The 21,501-nt window shown below is 44.6% G+C and overlaps 1 protein-coding gene across 1 annotated transcript in view; it reads left to right on the top strand.

The window, feature by feature from the left end:
• The window catches only part of FGF18 (fibroblast growth factor 18), a 135,098-nt gene that overhangs the window by 99,039 nt on the left and 14,558 nt on the right, over positions 1 to 21,501 (top strand). The window contains 1 exon segment of the mRNA XM_028722168.2: positions 10,214 to 10,320. Within this exon segment, the coding sequence (XP_028578001.2) occupies positions 10,214 to 10,320 (107 nt within the window).

The following is a 21,501-nucleotide window of genomic DNA, read 5'->3' on the forward strand; positions in this document are numbered from 1 at the left end:
ATAGCCTGCAGGTTTTATTACTCCCCACAGACTTTACATAATTTTGGCATAGCTCCCTCTTCATTATGTCATGATTAAGGAGTGGATGCAAGGTCATTCTATCATGTATCGTTGGAGTCAATTGTAAAAAAAGGGAGCTGTGTTTGGATATATTTCAGCAGTTCTATGGGCTGTTTTGCATCTTAGGCATTTTCTACACCCATAAAGTCTGTTTACTCTTCACAACAAAGGTGGCATACCTTTGGCACTCCAGATGTTGCTGCATTACAACCGCCACCATCCCTGACTGTTGGTTATGTTTGCTGGATCTGATGGGGTTGATGGGGTTGTGTGTCTGCAGACTGTCTCGCCAGAGTGGTGCATGCTCTAGTTCCGCTTGGACTACTGCAATGCGCTCTACGTGGGGCTGCCTTTAAAGGTGACCCGGAAACCAGAATGTGGCAGCTAGACTGGTGACTGGGAGCAGCCACCGAGACCACGTAACACTGGTCTTGAAAGACCTACATTGGCTCCCAGTACGTTTCCGAGCACAATTCAAAGAGCTGGTGCTGACCTTTAAAGCCCTAAACGGCCTCGGTCTTGTACACCTGAAGGAGCATCTCCACCCCCAGCGTTCAGCCCGGACACTGAGGTCCAGCTCTGAGGGCCTTCTGGCGGTTCCCTCATTGCGAGAAGTGAGGTTACAGGGAACCAGACAGAGGGCCTTCTCGGTAGTGGCACCCGCCCTGTGGAACGTCCTGCCTTCAGATTTGAAGGAAATAAACAGCCATCTTATCTTTAAAAGACGTCTGAAGGCAGCCCTGTTTAGGGAAGTTTTTAATATTTAATGCTGTATTGTTTTTAACACTTGATTGGGAGCCGCCCAGAGTGGCTGGGGAAACTCAGCCAGATGGGTGGGGTATAAATAATAAATTATTATTATTATTATTATTATTATTATTATTATTATTATTAGGAGTTCAGTAACATCTGGGACCTTGCAGGTTAACCACACCTGCTTTAAAATCCAGCCATTTTTTGATGTAGCTGTTTGATTTGTTTGATTATATTTCTGTGCTGCTTACATGCAATAAAGAACCATGATCGAACAGCACAAATACAGCCTAAATTATATGAAATGATCAACAAATCAGCAGTGAAACAATTATAATCTACAAAACACTGCTAATAAAGCAACAAATAAAAAAATAACCTAAAGCATCACAATTAAAGCAAAATTCGTATTATATTATTAACAAATCAATACGGTATTTATGTACTCATGGCCAGATATCACCCCCAACCATTCTGTATGGGAAACCCAGAAGCGTGATAGCATTCTGCCCTCTTGCGATTCCCAACAGCTGGAATTCGGGGAAATGGTATCTCCGGGAGCGGAAGTAGAGCAAAACCATCTTCCACAACGGCACCATAGGTTGTGGTGGTTTGTGTTGTGAGGGTATAAGAGAAGAGGGTTGTAAAGTACTTTGGATATTGCAAGTGATATAGGAAAGAATGATGGGAAATAAGAAGCAGTTAATTATTGCTAGATCTAGAGCTGAGCTGAGCATAATGGTCTGTTTTCAGATGGCAACTGGGTGCAGGCTGAGGAAGTGTGTCCGGCGTTGCAATGTGGGATGTTCTTGTTCAGGATTCCAACTGGCCAGTTGTGCTGTCCATTTCTTGCTTGTCCCTCCCTCCCATTCCCATTTCCTCCTGCCAATAGTCAGTTAGCATTCTGTGCCCATTGAGCACGCTCAGTTCTTGCTAAGCTCCTCCCCATACTTCTTCAAAATTTGCCTGCTGATTTCTCCCCCCTTGTGTGTGGATGGTGCCACTTTTGCCACACGAAGACTAACCCTCGGAGAATGAGTTGACAGTTCATAAACAGCAGGGGCATGCTGGCGGTGGGCAGGAACGAAGCCAAAGGCGGGCAAGGCCAAAGCATGCACTTTAGCTCACTCTTTCATCCTTTATAAAAGGTAAAGGGACCCCTGACCATTAGATCCAGTCGTGGCCGACTCTGGGGTTGCAGTGCTCATCTCACTTTATTGGCCGAGGGAGCCGGTGTACAGCTTCCGGGTCATGTGGCCAGCATGACTAAGCCGCTCTGGCGAACCAGAGCAGCGCACGGAAACGCCGTTTACCTTCCCGCTGGAGTGGTATCTATTTATCTACTTGCACTTTTATGTGCTTTCATAGCCCTACGCTTTCCAGCTGCTCCTCTTCTGAATGTACCACAGCTTGGCATCGCCATTCAGTTGGGTGTGTGAGGAGGCCTGTCTGCTCCCTATTGCCAGCACCCAGTACCTCACCCTTCCCCAAGGCCCCATGGTGCAAAAGGAGTGGTGAACGCAGGCAACATAAATGGCATGTGATCATTTAAGGTGAAGGAACACCCTGGTTGCAACTGAATGGCCCTGCTGAGTCACTTGGAAGAGCTGCGGCGTGCCACACACCGAGGCAGAACCCTAAAGCTGGGCTGGCACCGATATTATCCACCTTCCGGTTACTGGTTCAAGACCTTTCTCTTCTGCCAGGCATTTCAAGTTATGATTTTTATTGGGCTGTGCTGGGAAAGATGGAAGGTAGATTGTGCTGCACTGTTTTATTTGACTGCGTTTCCCCGGTTTTTATTGTGTTTTAAATTGTTGTGACCCACCCTGAGATCATCTGCGATGAAAGGCGGGACAGAAATTGTATAAATAAGCAAATAATAGGGCTCTGTGGGAAGCGTACCACACCCTCCTCTGGGCGGGTGCAGAATTACACTCTCTTGGGATGGAATCTGCGACCCAGCAGAGACCAGAATAATTGGATGGCGATGCGGCGCTTAGATTCGGCTGGGAAATGTGTTTTCATGGAGCCAGTTTTTCTATCTAGCCAGACGTATCGAGGCATCCCTTTTGATTTAGCCCAAAGAGGCAAGATGGAGTTATTTGATACAGACAAATCTCAAGTCATTTTGTTTTGCAGTTTCCTGTTACTCCCTCCTAATATCTTTTCATTAGCTTTCTGGTTCCCATCCTCTCACTCCAGGGAAATCTTTGAAAGATAATTGGCATCACCACCATCAAGTCTTCCTCTGACTTAATGTTTTCATAGCTGGACTATCGCTTTTCAGCACTCATAGAGACATCCATATACGTATAATCCCTTTCACCTAGATGTTTAAGGAATTGCCCTTTTCTCCTTCTCCAGCGGGAGTTCTCAATGAAGTTGAGGTAAAATGGACCAAATATGAGGAAAGCTTGCCAGCAGAAGATTTTCCCTTGTAAGGGCAGAACCCCAGTTAAAGAGATGGTATTTCTTCTACATGATCCCCCACTGGGAATCTAATTAAGATAACTACCTACATGGAGAATAGGCTGATGAGCTGTTTTCTTAAATTAAGAAAAATAACCAGACATGTGACCTGGTGATGTCATTGGTTCAGAAATGCAGTGAGCCGTAGCTTGCTGGCACCAGAAGGTGGTACAGCTGGGCTATGAAGCCAATATAGGATCCACTGCCCCAATAACGGAAAATGCAACATGAGAGAATTCCTCCAAAATTAGTAATGAGTGGGCATTTCATGGGTGCTTTAGCTGAGATTCCTGCATTGCACGGGGTTGGACTAGATGACCCTTGTGTCCCTTCCAACTCTAAGATTCTATTTCTAGGAATAGGATTAAAATTAGGGCCCATTTTTAGCCCACCCCCTTTTTACACCCCCGGATGCTGAGGTCCAGCGCCAAGGGCCTTCTGGCAGTTCCCTTACTGTGAGAAGCAAAGCTACAGGGAACCAGGCAGAGGGCCTTCTTGGTAGTGGCACCCGTCCTGTGGAATGCCCATCAGATGTCAAAGAGATAAACAACTACCTGACATTTAGAAGACATCTGAAGGGAAGTTTTTAATGTGTGACATTTTAATGTATGTTTTAATCTTTGTTGGACGCCGCCCAGAGTGGCTGGGGAAACCCAGCCAGATGGGCGGGGTACAAATAATAAGTTGTTGTTGTTGTTGTTGTTGTTGTTGTTGTTGTTGTTGTTGTTGTTGTTGTTGTTGTTGTTGTTGTTGTTTACTCTTGGCACTCATTTTCAGTGCAACCCTAACCATGTCTACTCAGAAGTACGTAAGTCCTATGGAATTCTATGGGGCTTACTCCCAGGTTAGTGGGGATAGGATTGCACCCTGACTAATGACTGAAGATTGAACTGAACAGGCCCCATTTGCTACGAAACCAATGCTTACCCTTGCATCTACCTCCATTTTCCAACTGCCTCTAGAATAGAGCATGAAAGGATAGCCCTACTGCTGCTTCCCTAACACCAGGTAAAGTCTCTGCGTGACATCACCACTTTGCACTTAGCACAGCATCCCATATGGTTAGCATTACTCAATTAGTTGCAACTAAGTCCCATAAAACAGAGGCTGGCTTCTCAGAAAAATAATCTGCCGAATGAGAAAGTGCTTATATGGAAACACAAAGGGGTGGGACAATTGCAAAGGAAGAGTCCTCCCTAGCCTTACTTGTCTACACAGGGTTTAAATGCCTGGCTTGAGTGTTGAGAGAGTATCACTCTTGTGGCTCTGTCATTTTGTAGTGGCACCTCCTAGTCTAGCTGCTTCTTTCCTGGTGCATCAAGGCTTTGTGTCTGAGTGCTGAGTGGTGGATTACAATGTGTAAGCAGGAAATCTTAGAAGTGTTCCCTCACTTCCTAACAGTAGTATTCCTGTTCAGGTTCGTAGCCAGCCAACCATTTATTCCTCCACAATTCTCCATTCAACACCCATCCACCCCGCCAAGTTTCCCGTTGTTTCCACCAACTGACAGTTAACGGTCCGTGGCTACTGCTCACGCACAGTCTTCACTGGGCTGCATTTTAGGGCGGGTTTTCTGTGTGCGGTCTCCCTCAAATTTTCTTTTTAAAAAGACTCTTTTTGCATATCTGCGTGCTTCAGAGTTTCTCTGAGCACTGCTGATGCCTCCGCCTGACTTCTTGATGGTACCATTCTGGCTACAATTGAAATACTTTATTGTCACTTGTACAACTTGTATACAGTGAGATTACACAAGCACCCCCCACTCAGCTCTCTTAGTCTTAATTCCCCTCGTTTACTGATGCACACCCACCAAACCCGAAAGTCAGTTGCCCTGTTGTTATCTTTTCATTCAGCAGCCTAACAGCCCACGGACAGAAGCTGTTCTTTACCCTGTTGGTGTGACTGATCATGTTTCTATATCTCCTGCCCGAGGGCAGGAGATCAGGAAAGTGTCTGTAACCCAAGGTACCACTGTATTAGGCATTACAGGTATAGACTGTCTTAAAACATCCATATACAAAAAAATTAAAATACATACAAGGAAGCAGCTATATAAGATATATAGTAATATAAATTTTCATTGGAGTGTCTTTCCACTAAACCGTGCCGTTCACCACTCTAAGAGATACTGTTGACAGAAACTCAGCCATCCTTGCAGTTACCTCCAGGTTGATATCAGACAGGTAGAATCTGATATTTTCATTGTGCCATGATGTTAAACTACCCAAAAAGGAGGATAACATGTGTTTATGTATCTGGTTGTAGTGTGGACATGTTCTACAGTGTCTGGTACATTCAAATAACATCCACAATGTCTATCTTTTCTAGGGATGTTTAAATATCTGCCCTTAACAAAATCTGAGGGGGGAAATGTTCAGCTGGGCTAACAAGCATGCCCTGCTGGAATGATAAACTTGCAGATACGTATAAGTGATCCTGTTATTGGCTGCATTTAAACCATAGAATTTGGGGGAGCAGATTTTATTTAAAGCTGACCCAATGTCTCATTTTTCAATATCCCTTAATCTATTACAACACCAATGTTTTTTAAAAGTAGGCAGTTAAAAATAAATATATCACAATGTCTATTTTAAGAAGTTGGCCCACAGGCTGGGTGGTAGTTTGGGTAAGGTGATCAAGGCTTCGGAAACTAAGCCTTATGAGGAAAGGTTGAGGGAGTTGGGTATGCTTAGCCTGGAATAAAGGAGACTGAAAGGAGATATGATAGTCACCCAACTACCTCAAGGCCTGTCACATGGAGGATGGAGCAAGTTTGTTTTCTCCTGCTTTGGAGGGTAGGACTTGAACCAATGGCTTCAGGTTAGAAGGAAGGAGATTGCAACTAAACATCAGGAAGAACTTTCCGACAGGAAGAGCTATTTGACATTGGAACAGGCTCCCTCAGAAGGCGGTGGACTCTCCTTCCTTGGAGGATTTTAATCAGGGGTTGGATGGTCACTTGACATGGATGATTTAGTTGAGATTCTTGCATCGCAGAGAGATGGACTAGATGATGGTCCCTTCCAAAACTACAATTCTATGATTCTATAGCGTGGTGTAGTGGTTAAGAGTGGTGGACTCGTAATCTGGTGAACCCGGTTCTCTTCCCCGCTCCTCCACCTGCAGCTGCTGGGTGACCTTGGGCCAGTCACACTTCTCTGAAGCCTCTCAGCCTCACTCATCTCACAGAGTGTTTGTTGTGGGTGAGGAATGGAAAGGAGATTGTTAGCCGCTTTGAGACTCCTCAAGGGGCGTCAATGGCAGGATATCAAGTTCAAACTCTTCTTCTTCTTCTTCTTCTTCCTTTTCTTCTTCTTCAGTCGTACCTTGGATCCTGAACACCCTGGAACTCGGACGTTTTGGCTCCTAAATGCTGCAAACTCGGAAGTGATTGTCCCGGTTTGCGAACATTCTTTTGGAACCCGAACATCCAACTGGGCTTCCATGGCTTCTGATTGGCTGCAGGAGCGATTTGGTTCTCGAACGTTTTAGAAGTCGAATGGACTTACACAACTGATATGAAATTATACCAGCTTTGAGGAGATCCAAAGCTTGGGCCCAATTTCACGCCATGTAAAATGCAGAATACAGTGGACGCTCAGGTTGCAAACGTGATCTATGAGGGAAGCACATTTGCAACCCGCAGCACCGCGTCTGCGCATGCGCGGGTCGCGATTTGGCGCTTCTGTGCATGCACAAAGTGTGATTTAGCACTTCTGCGCATGCGCAAGCACCGAAACCCGGAAGTAACCTGTTCTAGTACTTCCGGGTTTGGCACGGTGCGCAACCCGAAGTGTCTGTAACCTGAGGTATGACTGTAATTGACAAATAATTTATCTGCAATCACTTTAACCCCAGCAAATGTTTCCATTGTTGGTTTATTCCTTTTGCCCTGTTCATAATGGGTTCCAATAGATCACAGGATTGGATCTCTAACCCATGTGACAGCTTGGCTCCTGTTACATCCCATTATCATTATTATGCTTAGTTATTTAGGTGCCTAGGAACAAGTTGACACCATGCTTCAATACGGTGAACTCAGTTGTCTTTCTTTCTATGTAAGCAAGTACATAGTTGTGGTCTTGGAAATGTTATTCTAATTCTTTCCCTTTAAATACCTTGCCTTTTGCCTTTAAGACCCATTGCAGTCCTTGGTTTTTGTGTGAATGAATGTTGTTTGCTGTTGCTACCTTGAGCCTTGCCTTGACTAAATTAGTTCTTGTTAGCAGAAAAACTACAGCCACAGCATTTTTTCAGCCTGCGCAAGTAGGAGGAAAGGTAATTTTCATTTATTTCCAAAGAAATTATTACATTATTTTATTAGCTCTTGAAAATTTATTTAAATTCTTTACTTGAAAAAAGGGGGTATCGGATTTTAATTAGTAACAGTGTCAAAAGAGAGCTAGATTAATTATTGGAAATAACGCCATCCAGATGGTTTTAATTTTCACAGCAGGGAACCGACATCTTTTTAAGGTGATATTTTTCAAATTAAAATCAGCCTGGGTATTACTCATACTTGTTTTAGTTTGAGGGTGAGGTGATGTATCTTGTAGTTTTGAAACTACCCAGCTTTCATGGGAATGTTTTGGAAAAAGGAGACAAATGTGAATTTTAAAAGACGCAGACCTGTTTTACATACATGATTGAAATCCACCATTTGGCTGAGGATGCAATGGGCGATGGGAAATCTCTTTTGTCGTTATGCTTTGTTGTTGAATCCCTGGGACAAAGTTCACTGAAAGTTGTTTTTATCTGACAATCAACATTATGCATAGCACAAAGACTGTATTCCCTCCTCCCCCCTTGACATATGAATACAGAAACATGAGAGGACAGAAGCCGCGAGAATAACGAGAATACAAAACTGCCTTATACTGTCTACTCTGGCTGGCAGAAGCTCCCCTGGACCTCTGGGAGATGTCTTTCTCTTGGGCAAAGGTATTTTCCTGCTCCCTGAGAACCTTTAACAGGAAATTCTGGGGGTCAACAGAACATGGGGTCTCTTGGAAGCACACCACCTGCTCTGCCACAGGCCTGTGGCTCCTCACTCTCTGCCCTCTCCCTAGGGCTGGACCAAGACATTTTGATGCCTGAGGTGTTGAGTGATTGACAGGTGCATAACCCCACCCACCCGACCAACATGGTCTGCAGGGTGTGCGCGAGATACTGTATTTTTCACTCTATAAGACGTACTTTCCCCCTACTAAAAAGTAAGGGGAAATGTGTGTGCGTCTTATGGAGCGAATGCAGGCGGGAGGCTCTGCTCAGCGCTGCCTTTAAAGAGCACCGTGGAGTGTGTGTGAGGCTCTTGGGGGCTTTCCCCTAGGAGGGAGAAGGGCTGCCCTTCTCTGTCCTCAGGGAAAAGCCCCCAAGAGCCGCACACACACTCCATGCTCTCTTTAAAGGGAGTGTGGCTGTCCATAAGCCACAGCCAGTGGGATTGCTGTGCTGCGATCCCACTTGCTGTCCTGGCTTCTGGGATTCAGAATATTTTTTTTTCTTGTTTTCCTCTTCCAAAACCTAGGGGCGTCTTATGATCTGGTGCGCCTTATAGAGCAAAATATACAGTATGTATCCCTTGATCTATCCTATCCCGACCAAGGCGCCACCTGAGGCAGGTTACAGTACCCTGCTGCTTCTAACCCTGTTCTTTCTTATTAGTACAGTCGTACCTTGGAAGTCGAATGGAATACGTTCTAGAAGTCTGTTCAACTTTCGAAACGTTCAAAAACCAAATCACGGCTTCTGATTGGCTGCGGGAAGCTCCTGCAGCCAATCAGAAGCCGTGGGAGCCCCGTCGGACGTCCGGGTTCCAAAGGAACATTTGCAAACCGGAACACTCACTTCTGGGTTTGCGGCGTCCGGGAGCCAAAACGTCCGAGTTCCAGGGTGTTCGGGATCCAAGCTACGACTCCATTCTTATTATTTGTTACATTTATATAGTTTCCTTCATCCGTAGATCTTATTGGTGGTTCACATTACACTGTGCCAAGCGGTGTTAGAACAGCAGCATAACAAGGTTTCTCCAGTGCCTTTTTTTTTTTAAAGTACCCCCAGAAAAATAGAACTGGTTTTGCCCACCAAGCTTCTCCCCTTTTATTTAGTTCCTTCCAACAGGACCTATAGTCAGTAGGACTTGCTTTTGTTTTGTGGAACCTGAAGGCAACATTTGCCAGGCAGAGGCGGGGTTCATTTTATAGAAATAATGCAACATATTCCCAACTCTACAGGGTTCCGTTGAATGTCGTGGCAGCCTTATAGTCCTATAACATTCCAGCTTTATAATGCAGAGTATGGGACACGGGTGGTGCTGTGGGTTAAACCACAGAGCCTAGGACTTGCCGATCAGAAGGTCGGTGGTTCGAATCCCTGCGACGGGCTGAGCTCCTGTTGCTCGGTCCCTGCTCCTGCCAACCTAGCAGTTTGAAAGCACGTCAAAGTGCAAGTAGATAAATAGGTACCGCTCCGTCGGGAAGGTAAACGGCGTTTCCGTGCACTGCTCTGGTTTGCCAGAAGCGGCTTAGTCATGCTGGCCACATGATCTGGAAGCTGTAAGCCGGCTCCCTCGGCCAGTAAAGTGAGATGAGCACCGCAACCCCAGAGTCAGCCACAACTGAGCCTAATGGTCAGGTGTTTACCCTTTCAGACTGCCTGCCAGAGAGGCAGGAGTCAGTTATAGTCCCTGACCAATGCCTAGGCCAATACCGCTCAATTTGTTTTGTAATCAGTAAAGTTGTGGCCTAAATTTTGCCCAAAAACTAAAATTATGTGTCCGTTTGAAGTTATTTACTTGGGGGCCTCAGGGCTCAACATAGATGCTCTGTCTCACCTCACAAGATTATGTGAAAATGGGTATCTTCTTCTTCACTCATTCGCTCTATGACCCGTCTGGTAAATGCCTGTTTTCTTCTTCTTCCTTTCCAAGCCCAGCTTCTAGTGGAAACAGACACATTTGGCAGTCAAGTCCGGATCAAAGGGAAAGAGACAGACTTTTACCTTTGCATGAACAGGAAAGGCAAGCTAGTAGGGAAGGTAAGTGTTTTCTATTAATTCATTTGTAATATGAGCGTTACCTTTAGCAGTGACTGCGAACCCCATAATGATGTGTTCTGAACTTTGCCTGTCAACCCCAAATGAAAAGCAGGACTTGAGGAATGTGGAATTCTTAAAGCATTCAAGCCTTTACTTTAAAAAAAAGGGGGGGGGGGAGAGAAAAAGAAACCCCCCTAACCCATAAAATTAAGTACTGTGGCTAACCACTGGGGTTTTATTACTGATTTCTTTGGGTACACACAGGTTTCCATTTTACAGTTGCATAAATTGATAAAAGATGTGTGTATCTCTCCAAAACAATTGAGAGCTTGCGTTACATGATATAAATCTCTCCTACCTTGGTGGTTTAAATAAATAAATAAAAAGGCACACAGGCATACATAAAAGGAACTGTAGTCTCAGTTTTTTGTGGGGGTTTTTTTGGGCGATCCCTGAGTGAAGAGTAAAAATAAAATGCCATAAAGTTAATATTGCAATCTTGAGATCTTATTAAGGATGGGCTTTGTGGTTCTAGCGTTACAGAAATATTTTGTTACCTTTGATCTTGCCCCCAGCAGATGCATGCAACAAATGATATAGCATTTGCCTACGGGGCTGAGCATCTTTGCTGGTATTAGATTTAAACGAATTCACTTGTTTTCGTCAGTTTCACTGTTTCCCACACACCGGCATTGTTGGCAAGCCTGGAATTTGACACAAACAGAGGAGGGGGGAAATAAAAAAAATGCCCTCCTTGGCTACTACAGTGGTACCTCGGGTTAAGAACTTAATTCGTTCTGGAGGTCCGTTCTTAACCTGAAACTGTTCTTAACCTGAGGTACCACTTTAGCTAATGGGGCCTACCGCTGCCGCTGCACAATTTCTGTTCTCATCCTGAAGCAAAGTTCTTAACCCGAGGTACTATTTCTGGGTTAGTGGAGTCTGTAACCTGAAGCGTATGTAACCCGAGGTACCACTGTACTCTTAGGATGCTGTATAGCTGGCTCTGTAATGGTCAAAATCCTTTGCTATCCTTTGGTGAATCAGGGCCAGTCGGTCCATGAGGCAAGGTGAGGCAGTTGCCTCAGGCGGCAGATTTGCCACTGCTTGCCTCTGCAACTGCCTTCTCTGTAACCTGAAGAGTCTGTAACCCGAGGTACCACTGTACGCAGAATTTAAACCTTTAACATTGCCACCATGGTGAGAAAAATAAAAGGTCAGGGGTAGAAGTGAATTTATTCTTGAATCAAGAAAGGCCTCAAACTGCAAACTACATTCCAAAATAGAAACCAGGTGCCAGAGCTGTTGCAGTGGGATGTTATTAGCTTCTGAGAAGACAGCTGTGTAAGATGTGTCTCACAGTATTGAACCCGGTGGCCTAAGCTCATGCCAGCTGGACTAGCTATGGGTTTTAGAGACGATATGTACAATCAGTGACCAGCAGTGGCCATAGGATTTTACTGGTGATGCATTCTCTTTTGTTAAAGCACAAACCTCCGCTGGCTTGTACCGCTGCTGTTATTGCCTTAACATCTGGGGTACCTTCGATTCGAATCTGGTTTTGCGGGGGCACCTCTACTGCTGCTGCTGCTTGCATGATGGGCAAAGGTCAGAAAACATCCTCCATCCAAACAAATGAAAAACAGGATTTTAGCCACACTTTTGTACACCGCCCTGGAGTCTTTCGGTAAAGGGAGGTTAAATATTTTGCACAGATGAATAAAAGTTTGGGAATGGCCAGATTTCCATATGCTCGTTGGTCTCATGATGTTTTCAAGTTACTTGTATAATTGAAACACTTGTTTCCAAGCTTAAAATTGAAAATGGGGTGTTGTATGAAGTGTCCAGGGGTAGTACAGTGGTACCTCGAGTTACATACGCTTCAGGTTACATACGCTTCAGGTTACAGACTCCGCTAACCCAAAAATAGTGCTTCAGGTTAAGAACTTTGCTTCAGGATGAGAACAGAAATCGTGCTCCGGTGGCGCGGCGGCAGCAGCAGGAGGCCCCATTAGCTAAAGTGGTGCTTCAGGTTAAGAACAGTTTCAGGTTAAGAACGGAACGAATTAAGTACTTAACCCGAGGTACCACTGTATATTCCAGCTACAAACTAGTGGAATAACAGCTGGTGTTAGTATAGGTTAGCTGTTGCGAAATGCAGATCAGAGGACACGTGGCTTTAGAAATGGAAGGAATTACAACATTTTAGTTCAAAGTCTCCAAAGTGAAATCTTTTAATTTCATTATTTGAACCCCAGCCAGGATGTAATTCTAGTTTTTAATATAAGTGGAAGGTTTTGTTCCTTCCATGTGACTTTTTAACGGTGTCAAATTATAAAATTATAAGCCTGAATTGTGTGTGTGTGTGTGTGTGTGTGTGTGTGTGTGTGTCACATTAGATTATTTTTCCTCCGCCCTCCTTATCCTACCGCAATTGCTGACAAGTTCATAAAACACATTGGCCTGAGGAAGAGGGTTACTGTGTGAACATTCCATTTTGGAAGGAAAATCTTCTCGTCCAGATGCATTGCCCATTATTAACAGCTTTTTTAAAAAAAGAAGGAAAAAAATAGAGAAACAAATATTAGCGATACCAAAGGTTATGTTTTTAATTAGTATCATGGTTTCAGCTCTTTTTGTGGCAATAGCTTGAGTAACTGCATTTTTAATATACCAAATGCTTTCTAAACAGCCAGTAAACCCCTGGATGCAAGTTTGTGCCTGTGTTATGATACAAATATTTAAGTCTACCCTGGGAGCGAAAGAAACCCATAAAGCTCTTTTGCAATCACCCCGGAGTGTTCGCTTGCCAATAATGAAAAACTGTGGGCTGTGATTTCCCTTCTCCTCCCTCGCATTTCCTATCGACTTACTCTGTGTAACTCTGAACTATATACCACCACGTGCCATCTGGCTTTCTTCTCCTTCTCAGTGAACATCTTTGGACGCTCCCCCAGTGGAAAACCTGGTTTGAGTTTAAAATCTTTGTTTCGTATAATCATCTACAAAGGGTATTACAAATGAGAGCAGGTTGTTGCTATCCTCAGTTTGGGACGTCTGACGAAAGTTATCCGTTTCAGAAACGGGGGGGGGGGGTGTGCTACCTACCTTGAAGCTTGCTAGACTGACTACCCAGGTGTGAATCGTTGGACCTCAAAAGGGCTTTCTTTCTTTCTTTCTTTCTTTCTTTCTTTCTTTCTTTCTTTCTTTCTTTCTTTCTTTCTTTCTTCCCATCTTTCCTTTGTCGAAGCTAATTTACATCTCCACCAGCTCGCTCTTCTGTGCCAAGCCTTCCAATGGAGCCGTCTCAGGGTCCTGGAATGTAATCTCCTTGGAGTCTCCCCCTCCCCCCCCCCGTTCATTATTGTTTGTCACTTCGCAGCTCGATTTGGCTATAATATTACGAACAGGATTCTAAATCTGTTTATTGTATGTTTGTGTTCCGTGCATACACACAGCTGGTCCACATTAACGGAAAAAATGTAGCCAAATCAGCCAATGTAGCAAATATAGCTAGTGTAGACAAGGCTAATAGTTTTAAACATGAGCGGGCTACTCAAGGTCAAGGCTATATATCATTTCGTTTATTCCAGTTTAAATGGAGGCAAGCCTGTCTGCACTGCCCATTCCCCCTCTCTCCAATATTGAAAACATGCATTTAACCCACCCCTCTTAAGTTTTGACTTCCATGTTGAATTTTGCATTTATTTAAAAAAAAATCTTTCAACACACATGCAAAATACAGGAAAATTGCTGGAATAATTGTTACCCAGAGGTCCTATGCTCAGAAAAAGATGGGCAAAAGCCCCCAAGGGCTGTTTTTAAGGCTTCAATGACCTGCACAGTCCCTGTGTTCGGTCTGTATGAAGGGTTTTCAGAAATATCCTGCTGGATGGTCAGGAATAATAGATTCCTTGCTTCTAGCAAGTTGTGTCTGCTTCTCTGTAGGACTTGACCATCATTGGTTAACTAGGTGGGAGCTATCCTGGAATGATGGGCTGCTAATCAAATTTATATGATCCACACCCTCTGCTAATAATCTACAGTATTCAAATAGCATAGAAGCCATGGCCTTCCTAGAATTTTGGGACAGGAGACTAATCCCCCCCCTTTCTTTTTAAAGCAGAGCTCCTGTTTAGCTGAGAATGCCATCAACCCTATGATAGGCTAACAGGCCATGTTCAATTGCTAGGGGCCATCAATTTGTCTAGGAGAGGCATAGGCAAACTTGGCCCTCCAGATGTTTTGGGACTACAGCTCCCATGATCCCTACCTAACAGGACCAGTGGTCAGGGATGATGGGAATTGTAGTCCCAAAACATCTGGAGGGCTGGTTTGCCTATGCCTGGTCTAGGAAGCTTGGAAAGGGAATGCAGAGACCCCAACAGCATCTTGGAAATCACTGGACTAGATAAGTCCAAATTGCCCTTATCCAGGGCAAGGGAGGAGCAGACCAGGAAGGAAGCAACACAGATCCAGGTTCAACAGCTCAGTGGAGCAGGCAGCTGGAGCCCTCCTAAGGAACAATCTCACCAACCAGCCAGGATGCCAGGGGCACTTATTCCTCTTTTTCTGAGATGCAGAGGATTGCAAAGCTTACTTATGACTCCTCTGAATGATTCTGGGAAATGTATAGTTCCCTGGAAACTATAGCAGACCAGAAGGCTAGGCTCCAAGGAAAGATAGGGTTTGGTGGTGCATCAGAACCTGCACTGTTATACCATCAGTTTGGATCTGGTGGTGGGTGGTAGGAGCAAGTTGTCTGCCTTGGAGCTGTCCGTGGTGCTGCAATTTATCTCCTGTTCTGATACCTAGTTTCATGTGAAACCTTCTGTCTCCAGCTGCCCTTCTTTGACTCCCTCACAGGTAATCAGCTCTGAGTTGCTGCTGCTTACTACAAATTGTGTGTCCCATGTAGCTCCACTTGGTCCCCAGAGGACTTTGTTCTTGCTCCTGCAGGCATCAAACGGCCAAGAAAGGACACTAGGAAACCTTCAGTAGCTCTGTAGCAAATACAATCAGTAGGCTGTGACAATACACTAGGTTCCTTTGGGAGGAATCGTGGAATAGAAATGTAATAAATAGTAACAGGTTTAGTAGTAGTAGTAGTACCAATTTCACCACTATATTTTAGGTAAGCAGCTTGAGATCCAGAAGCTGAAGTATTGCTGAACTCTGTTGGCTGAAAAACTAGAAATCAGACCTTGGATATCTCTCAAAGACACTAGTGGATTATTTGGACAATGGACCTTTACTGGCTAGCTCTCCAAATTTACTAAATGGAATAAAAACACCCCAAATACTGGTGCTTTCATAGGTAGCAAGTAAGTGATTTGGGGGAGAATAAATAAAAGGGTTCCCTTTCCAGCACAATCATTTCCTTTGGAATGACCGTATCAAGGAACTTACATATTTTTCTTCTAGTTTTCTGGTTGTAGGGTTTTGTTTTGGTCTTGCTAACTTCTTTCACTCATCTGTTTTAAAATATAATGCTAATATATATGAAGGAATTGCATTTACATTATGCAGCACACTGTTCCCACGCCAAATTAGCTCCCTAACTTTCCCCATATCTGTTCAAGATTTCTTTAGAAGCCACAAGGACTTGAAATTCAAACCATCCAGGAAATCACCTTAATATTTTCATTATTTTTTGAGATAACTTTGGAATTTTAAATGTTTTATTCTTTCCACCCTTCCCTGCATCTTTCATGAGCAGTTTTCCCCCTGCTCACATCAAGGCCTGAAGCACATAAGTCACTCAGTTTGCATGGTCTGAACTTGAACTCGCTATACAATGAAAACAGATGAAGCAAGGTTTTTGACTGGGAAACTTGAAGATTTTCTGGTGAGATAACTGCTTTCCAAGCCAATATACATTTAAAGTTACCAGAGAGTTGCTACAGTAATACCAGATGGTAGGGATCTCTGTAGTTTTGGAGGACCACAAACAAATTGTTGCTTGATGCCAAAGACTACGCTGGCTAAACTTTAACACTGACTCCTGCCAGAAGCGTTCGTCGAAGGGTAATAGGGATTTGGGATTGTTTACATTGCAGCTTTAAAATGGAGGCTATTTTGCAGTGTGTGTGTATTAATACAGAAAGCTTCCATTATGGAAACCCAAAGAGCAATCATCCCTTGGAAAGGAATGACCATGATCTAGTGCTTAACATGGTTGGGTCTACTGCCATGTCTGTGCACATCAAATTAAAAGGTAAAGGTAAAGGGACGCCTGACCATTAGGTCAAGTCTCGGACGACTCTGGGGTTGCGGCACTCATCTCGCTTTATTGTCCGAGGGAGCCGGCGTACAGCTTCCGGGTCATGTGGCCAGTATGACTAAGCCGCTTCTGGCAAACCAGAGCAGCACACGGAAACGCCATTTACCTTCCCGCCAGAGCGGTACCTATTTATCTACTTGCACTTTGACGTGCTTTCGAACTGCTAGGTTGGCAGGAGCAGGGACCGAGCAACGGGAGCTCACCCCGTCACAGGGATTCGAACTGCCGACCTCCTGTTCGGCAAGTCCTAGGCTCTGTGGTTTAACCCACAGCATCACCCGCGTCCCATACACATCAAATTACATGACACTGAATAATAATTTAATATTGCCCAGTAACAAAAGAACCCCCCTGCTTCCTGATCAAGGAGATAGGAGCGATATCTTTTCAGCTTTAGAGAATGAAGGGTTCTTTTAATTGTTATTATTCACAAAGAGGAGGAAGGAGTACTGAGTGGAAAGGACAACATGGTAGAAGGTGCCCCTTGTTTCACCAGATGGGCGATTTCACATTTGGATGTTCCTCATTTTAAAACAGTGGCTCCCAACCTTTTTTTTTTTTTTTTTGCCATGCTCCACCTTACCATCTCTAAAATCCTGATGCCTACCCCCATGACATATGTTGTTGTTTAGCCGTTTAGTCGTGTCCGACTCTACGTGACCCCATGGACCAGAGCACGCCAGGCACTTCTGTCTTCCACTGCCTCCCGCAATTTAGTCAAACTCATGTTCGTAGCTTCGAGAACACTGTCCAACCATCTCATCCTCTGTCGTCCCCTTCTCCTTGTGCCCTCAGTCTTTCCCAACATCAGGGTCTTTTCCAGGGAGTCTTCTCTTCTCATGAGGTGGCCAAAGTATTGGAGCCTCAGCTTCACCATCTGTCCTTCCAGTGAGCACTCAGGGCTGATTTCCTTAGGGCTTGAATAAGTCAGAGAAGCTATGAACTATGCCAAGCAGGGCCCACGACATATAATTCTTATTATTCAAAAAGTGATCTCCTATTCACTTGGAGAAAGCCTAAAGGGCCATTAACTGTTAATAACTCATTCTCATATTGCCCCCCTTAAAAATCAAATTGCCCCCCTGTGGGGCGTGTGCCCCACGTTGGGAACCATGGTTTTAAAAGCATCGACAGCTCCCCAAACCCAAATACTGGGGTGAAAATTCCAAACCTGTGTCTCTTCCCCCACAGATAAAGATACATGACTGAAACATATTTACAGCCATTTCTGGTAACAAAGAGACCAAACCATTGGAAAGCAGATACAGGGCTCCCTCCCCATTTTTAGAGTGCGAAGCAACTCATAGTTACACCTCAAGAAGTCTGTCAAATTAGAAACGATAAGTGTTCCATCTTCGAAACTAAATGTGGTTGCAAAAGGCAGATATGTCTTCCTAGATGAGTGAAGGTCTAGGAAAGTTAGAGAGAACGATTGGAGGAAAAACACCAGGACATTTTACTTAGATTCACACGATACTTTGTATGGCTCAGTTGTGAATTCGCTGGGGAATCTATTCCGTTATGACGAAAGGCTTTAGCTTATAATTTCCTTTTGGATGCGTAAGTATGGCACTAATGAAAGGAAAGCCCTACACACACCTGGTAAAGTAAAGATTCAGGTGGGTAGCCGTGTTGGTCTGACGCATTCGAAATATATATAAAAAATAAATAAATTGTCCAGTAGCACCTAAGAGGCCAACTAAGTTTGTTCTGGGTATAAGATTTTGTGTGCATGCATCTGAAGGTATCTGAAGAAGTGTGCATGCACATGAAAGCTTATACCCAGAACAAACTTAGTTGGTCTCTAAGATTATATATATATATATATATATATATATATATATATATACTGGTAAAGTAATGTGCAGCTCAGAGAGAGGTGCTTCCTTCCTCCTTTTGTTTCCAGGAAGTTTCCTGCATTGGGGCCTCATGGTCCCAGATATCTGTGGCAACTTCTCAGAGGGCTTTGGATACCCTTGCTTGTAGGAACCACTAATGTAAATGGGGTATGCATTGCCATACATCCAAATGTGGATGCAGCCTGGGTTCTTCATTGCTTTCAATGGGATGTGTGTCTGACTCCACACCCGAATGCACATTCCGTAATGATTTGTCAACCTTCCGGGTAGCTTGCGCAAGCATTTTCCTTCCCTAGACCGTGATTTCAATGCTAACGCAAAAATTCAAAACAAGTTATTAGAAATGACTGCTGAGGACCAGCCCAATGCCAGCTGACTTAATCCTTCATGGTAAAATTAGCTGAACATTTATCTGAGGATGTTTTCAGGACAGGCTATTCTGCCTTGGAGCAAAGGGCTGGACTAAATGATCTGTGGAAGTCTTACATCCAAATCAGTGTTCTTGAACCTTGGGTCAACTTTGGGTCCCATCATCTCTGACCATTGGCTAGGCAAGATGGGGCTGATGGGAGAGAGGTCCACCCAAGGATTTTCATGCAAGGAACCTTACATGAGGTCCAGCGCCGAGGGCCTTCTGGCGGTTCCCTCACTGTGAGAAGTGAAGTTACAGGGAACCAGGCAGAGGGCCTTCTCGGTAGTGGCGCCTGCCCTGTGGAACACCCTCCCATCAGATGTCAAGGAAATAAAGAACTATCTGACTTTTAGAAGACATCTGAAGGCAGCCCTGTTTGGGGAAGATTTTTAATGTTTGATCTTTTATCATGTTTTTAATGTTCTGTTGGGAGCCGCCCAGAGTGGCTGAGGAAAGCCAGGCCAGATGGGCGGGGTATAAATAAATTATTATGAGTCTCTCTTTTAAATAAGCTACCTCTTTTTAGTGGATGTGGGTGGCGCTGTGATCTAAACCACAGAGCCTAGGACTTGCTGATCAGAAGGTCGGCGGTTTGAATCCCTGCGACGGGGTGAGCTCCCGTTGCTCAGTCCCTGCTCCTGCCAACCTAGCAATTTGAAAGCATGTCAAAGTGCAAGTAGATAAATAGGTACCACTCTGGTGGGAAGGTAAACAGCGTTTCTGTGCGCTGCTCTGGTTCGCCAGAAGCAGCTTAGTCATGCTGGCCACATAACCCGGAAGCTGTACGCTGGCTCACTCGGCCAATAAAGCGAGATGAGTGCCGCAACCCCAGAGTCGGCCACGACTGGACCTAATGGTCAGGGGTCCCTTTACCTTTACCTCTTTTTTTTGTATTTTTGGCCAGGATTTGGTGCAAATTGCAGGCATGGCCACCCCTTCTGAGGGGATGAAGCCTGGCATATTTCAAAAAGATAGGGAAAACTTTACCATTGTAGGGAAAACAGAAATCACATTCTCTCCCTAGGTTTTTAGGGGGGCAGCTGAGGATATGTGGGATTTCTGGGTAAGAAACCTTCTAAAGTCCAGACAAAGAAGTAGACCACCCCAATTATCTGACTAGGTACTACAGAAGACTACCCTGAATATCTCGGATTTGCCTCGTTATTTGGGGGACACACAGAGCCAGTGCACCCCCCTAATACTTAGATCAAAATTTGAACTTGTTCAGTTTATTGCAGCATCACTAAAGGAAACATACCAAGCAAGTAAAGGTAATAGGATTTTTCAGACACTCCACTGCTGACATTTGAAAAGCTGCGAATCATTCTATTGGTGACTGTAAAATTCAGTGAAGGCATCCATTCTTTCAGGGCATATAACATTTCCTCTGTTAGTTGAGCTGGATTTTGATCGCGTATTTAAAAAATGGAAGTTATTAATGTACATAAACAGTGACCTTTCTGTTGTGGTTGAATTCCAATTTGATTACGCTGCCAGGTAGGTCATTTTTAAAATGCTACAAAATGTCAATCTGACATGCAGTAGAACAACAAAAAAAGTAAACATTTAAGATCTCTGCTAAGCTGCTTTATATTATCTTCAGTTTGTGCTGTCTTCAAAGCGCTTCAGATTTTGCCGAAAGATACTGGTGGCAGGTTTACTGAGGGTAGGAATTTCGCTAACTCAGCCAAACCATGGACACAATTCTCTTCCCATTCCGACATCTCGCGGTCCTTATCTGAGCTCCATCTTCAATGAACAGGACTTTTAATGATATCAGGGGCAGCTTTTCACATCAGATTTGTTGTTGTTGTTTAGTTGTTTAGTTGTGTCCGACTCTTCGTGACCCCATGGACCAGAGCACGCCAGGCACTCCTGTCTTCCACCGCCTCCCGCAGTTTGGTCAGGCTCATGTTTGTAGCTTCGAGAACACTATCCATCCATCTCGTCCTCTGTCATCCCCTTCTCCTTGTGCCCTCCATCTTTCCCAAAATCAGGGTCTTTTCCAGGGAGTCTTCTCACATCAGATTACTGAAGGCAATAGAAGGAGCAGATCAGAAGGGAGACTTTTAGCACATAGAAGTGAAGTGGGCAGACTTCAGGCTTTCCAGATCTGCTTTGGGTTTTTTGTTTCTTTTATTTTTTTACCAGAACCACAAGATCTACCAATAAGGGCCAGGCATAAAAGCTAGAATTAATGAACAGGATGCCTTAGAGCAGTGTTTCCCAAACGTTTTTGGGCAACGGCACACCTGTTTACCGGAAAAAAATCTCGCGGCACACCACCATTAAAGCCCCGCCCCGTGACGTCAGCGCGCAGCGTCACGCCGGGAGGGACGCACAAAAGTGAAAGTTTTTTCCCTCCCCCTTGCCGGGGTGGGAGGAGGCAGCAGAGCGAGGGACTGAGGGACGGCGGCAGCTGAGGCGGCCACCCCTCGACGCCGTCCCAAAAGCCGCCAAAAAGCCCTAAAAAAAGAGGAGCAGCACAAAAAACACACCACACACGGGGGGCGTGTTCTAATTTGCTTCTAACTCCGGGTTAGAGCGCAGCACGTGGAGGATGGGTGGGGAAAGAGAGAGGAGGCGCACTGATAGAACGCCAGGCACGGGGGCCGCCAGGGAGAGCC

This window comes from Podarcis muralis, chromosome 3 (assembly GCF_964188315.1).
Source record: "Podarcis muralis chromosome 3, rPodMur119.hap1.1, whole genome shotgun sequence".
Lineage (NCBI taxonomy): Eukaryota > Metazoa > Chordata > Lepidosauria > Squamata > Lacertidae > Podarcis > Podarcis muralis.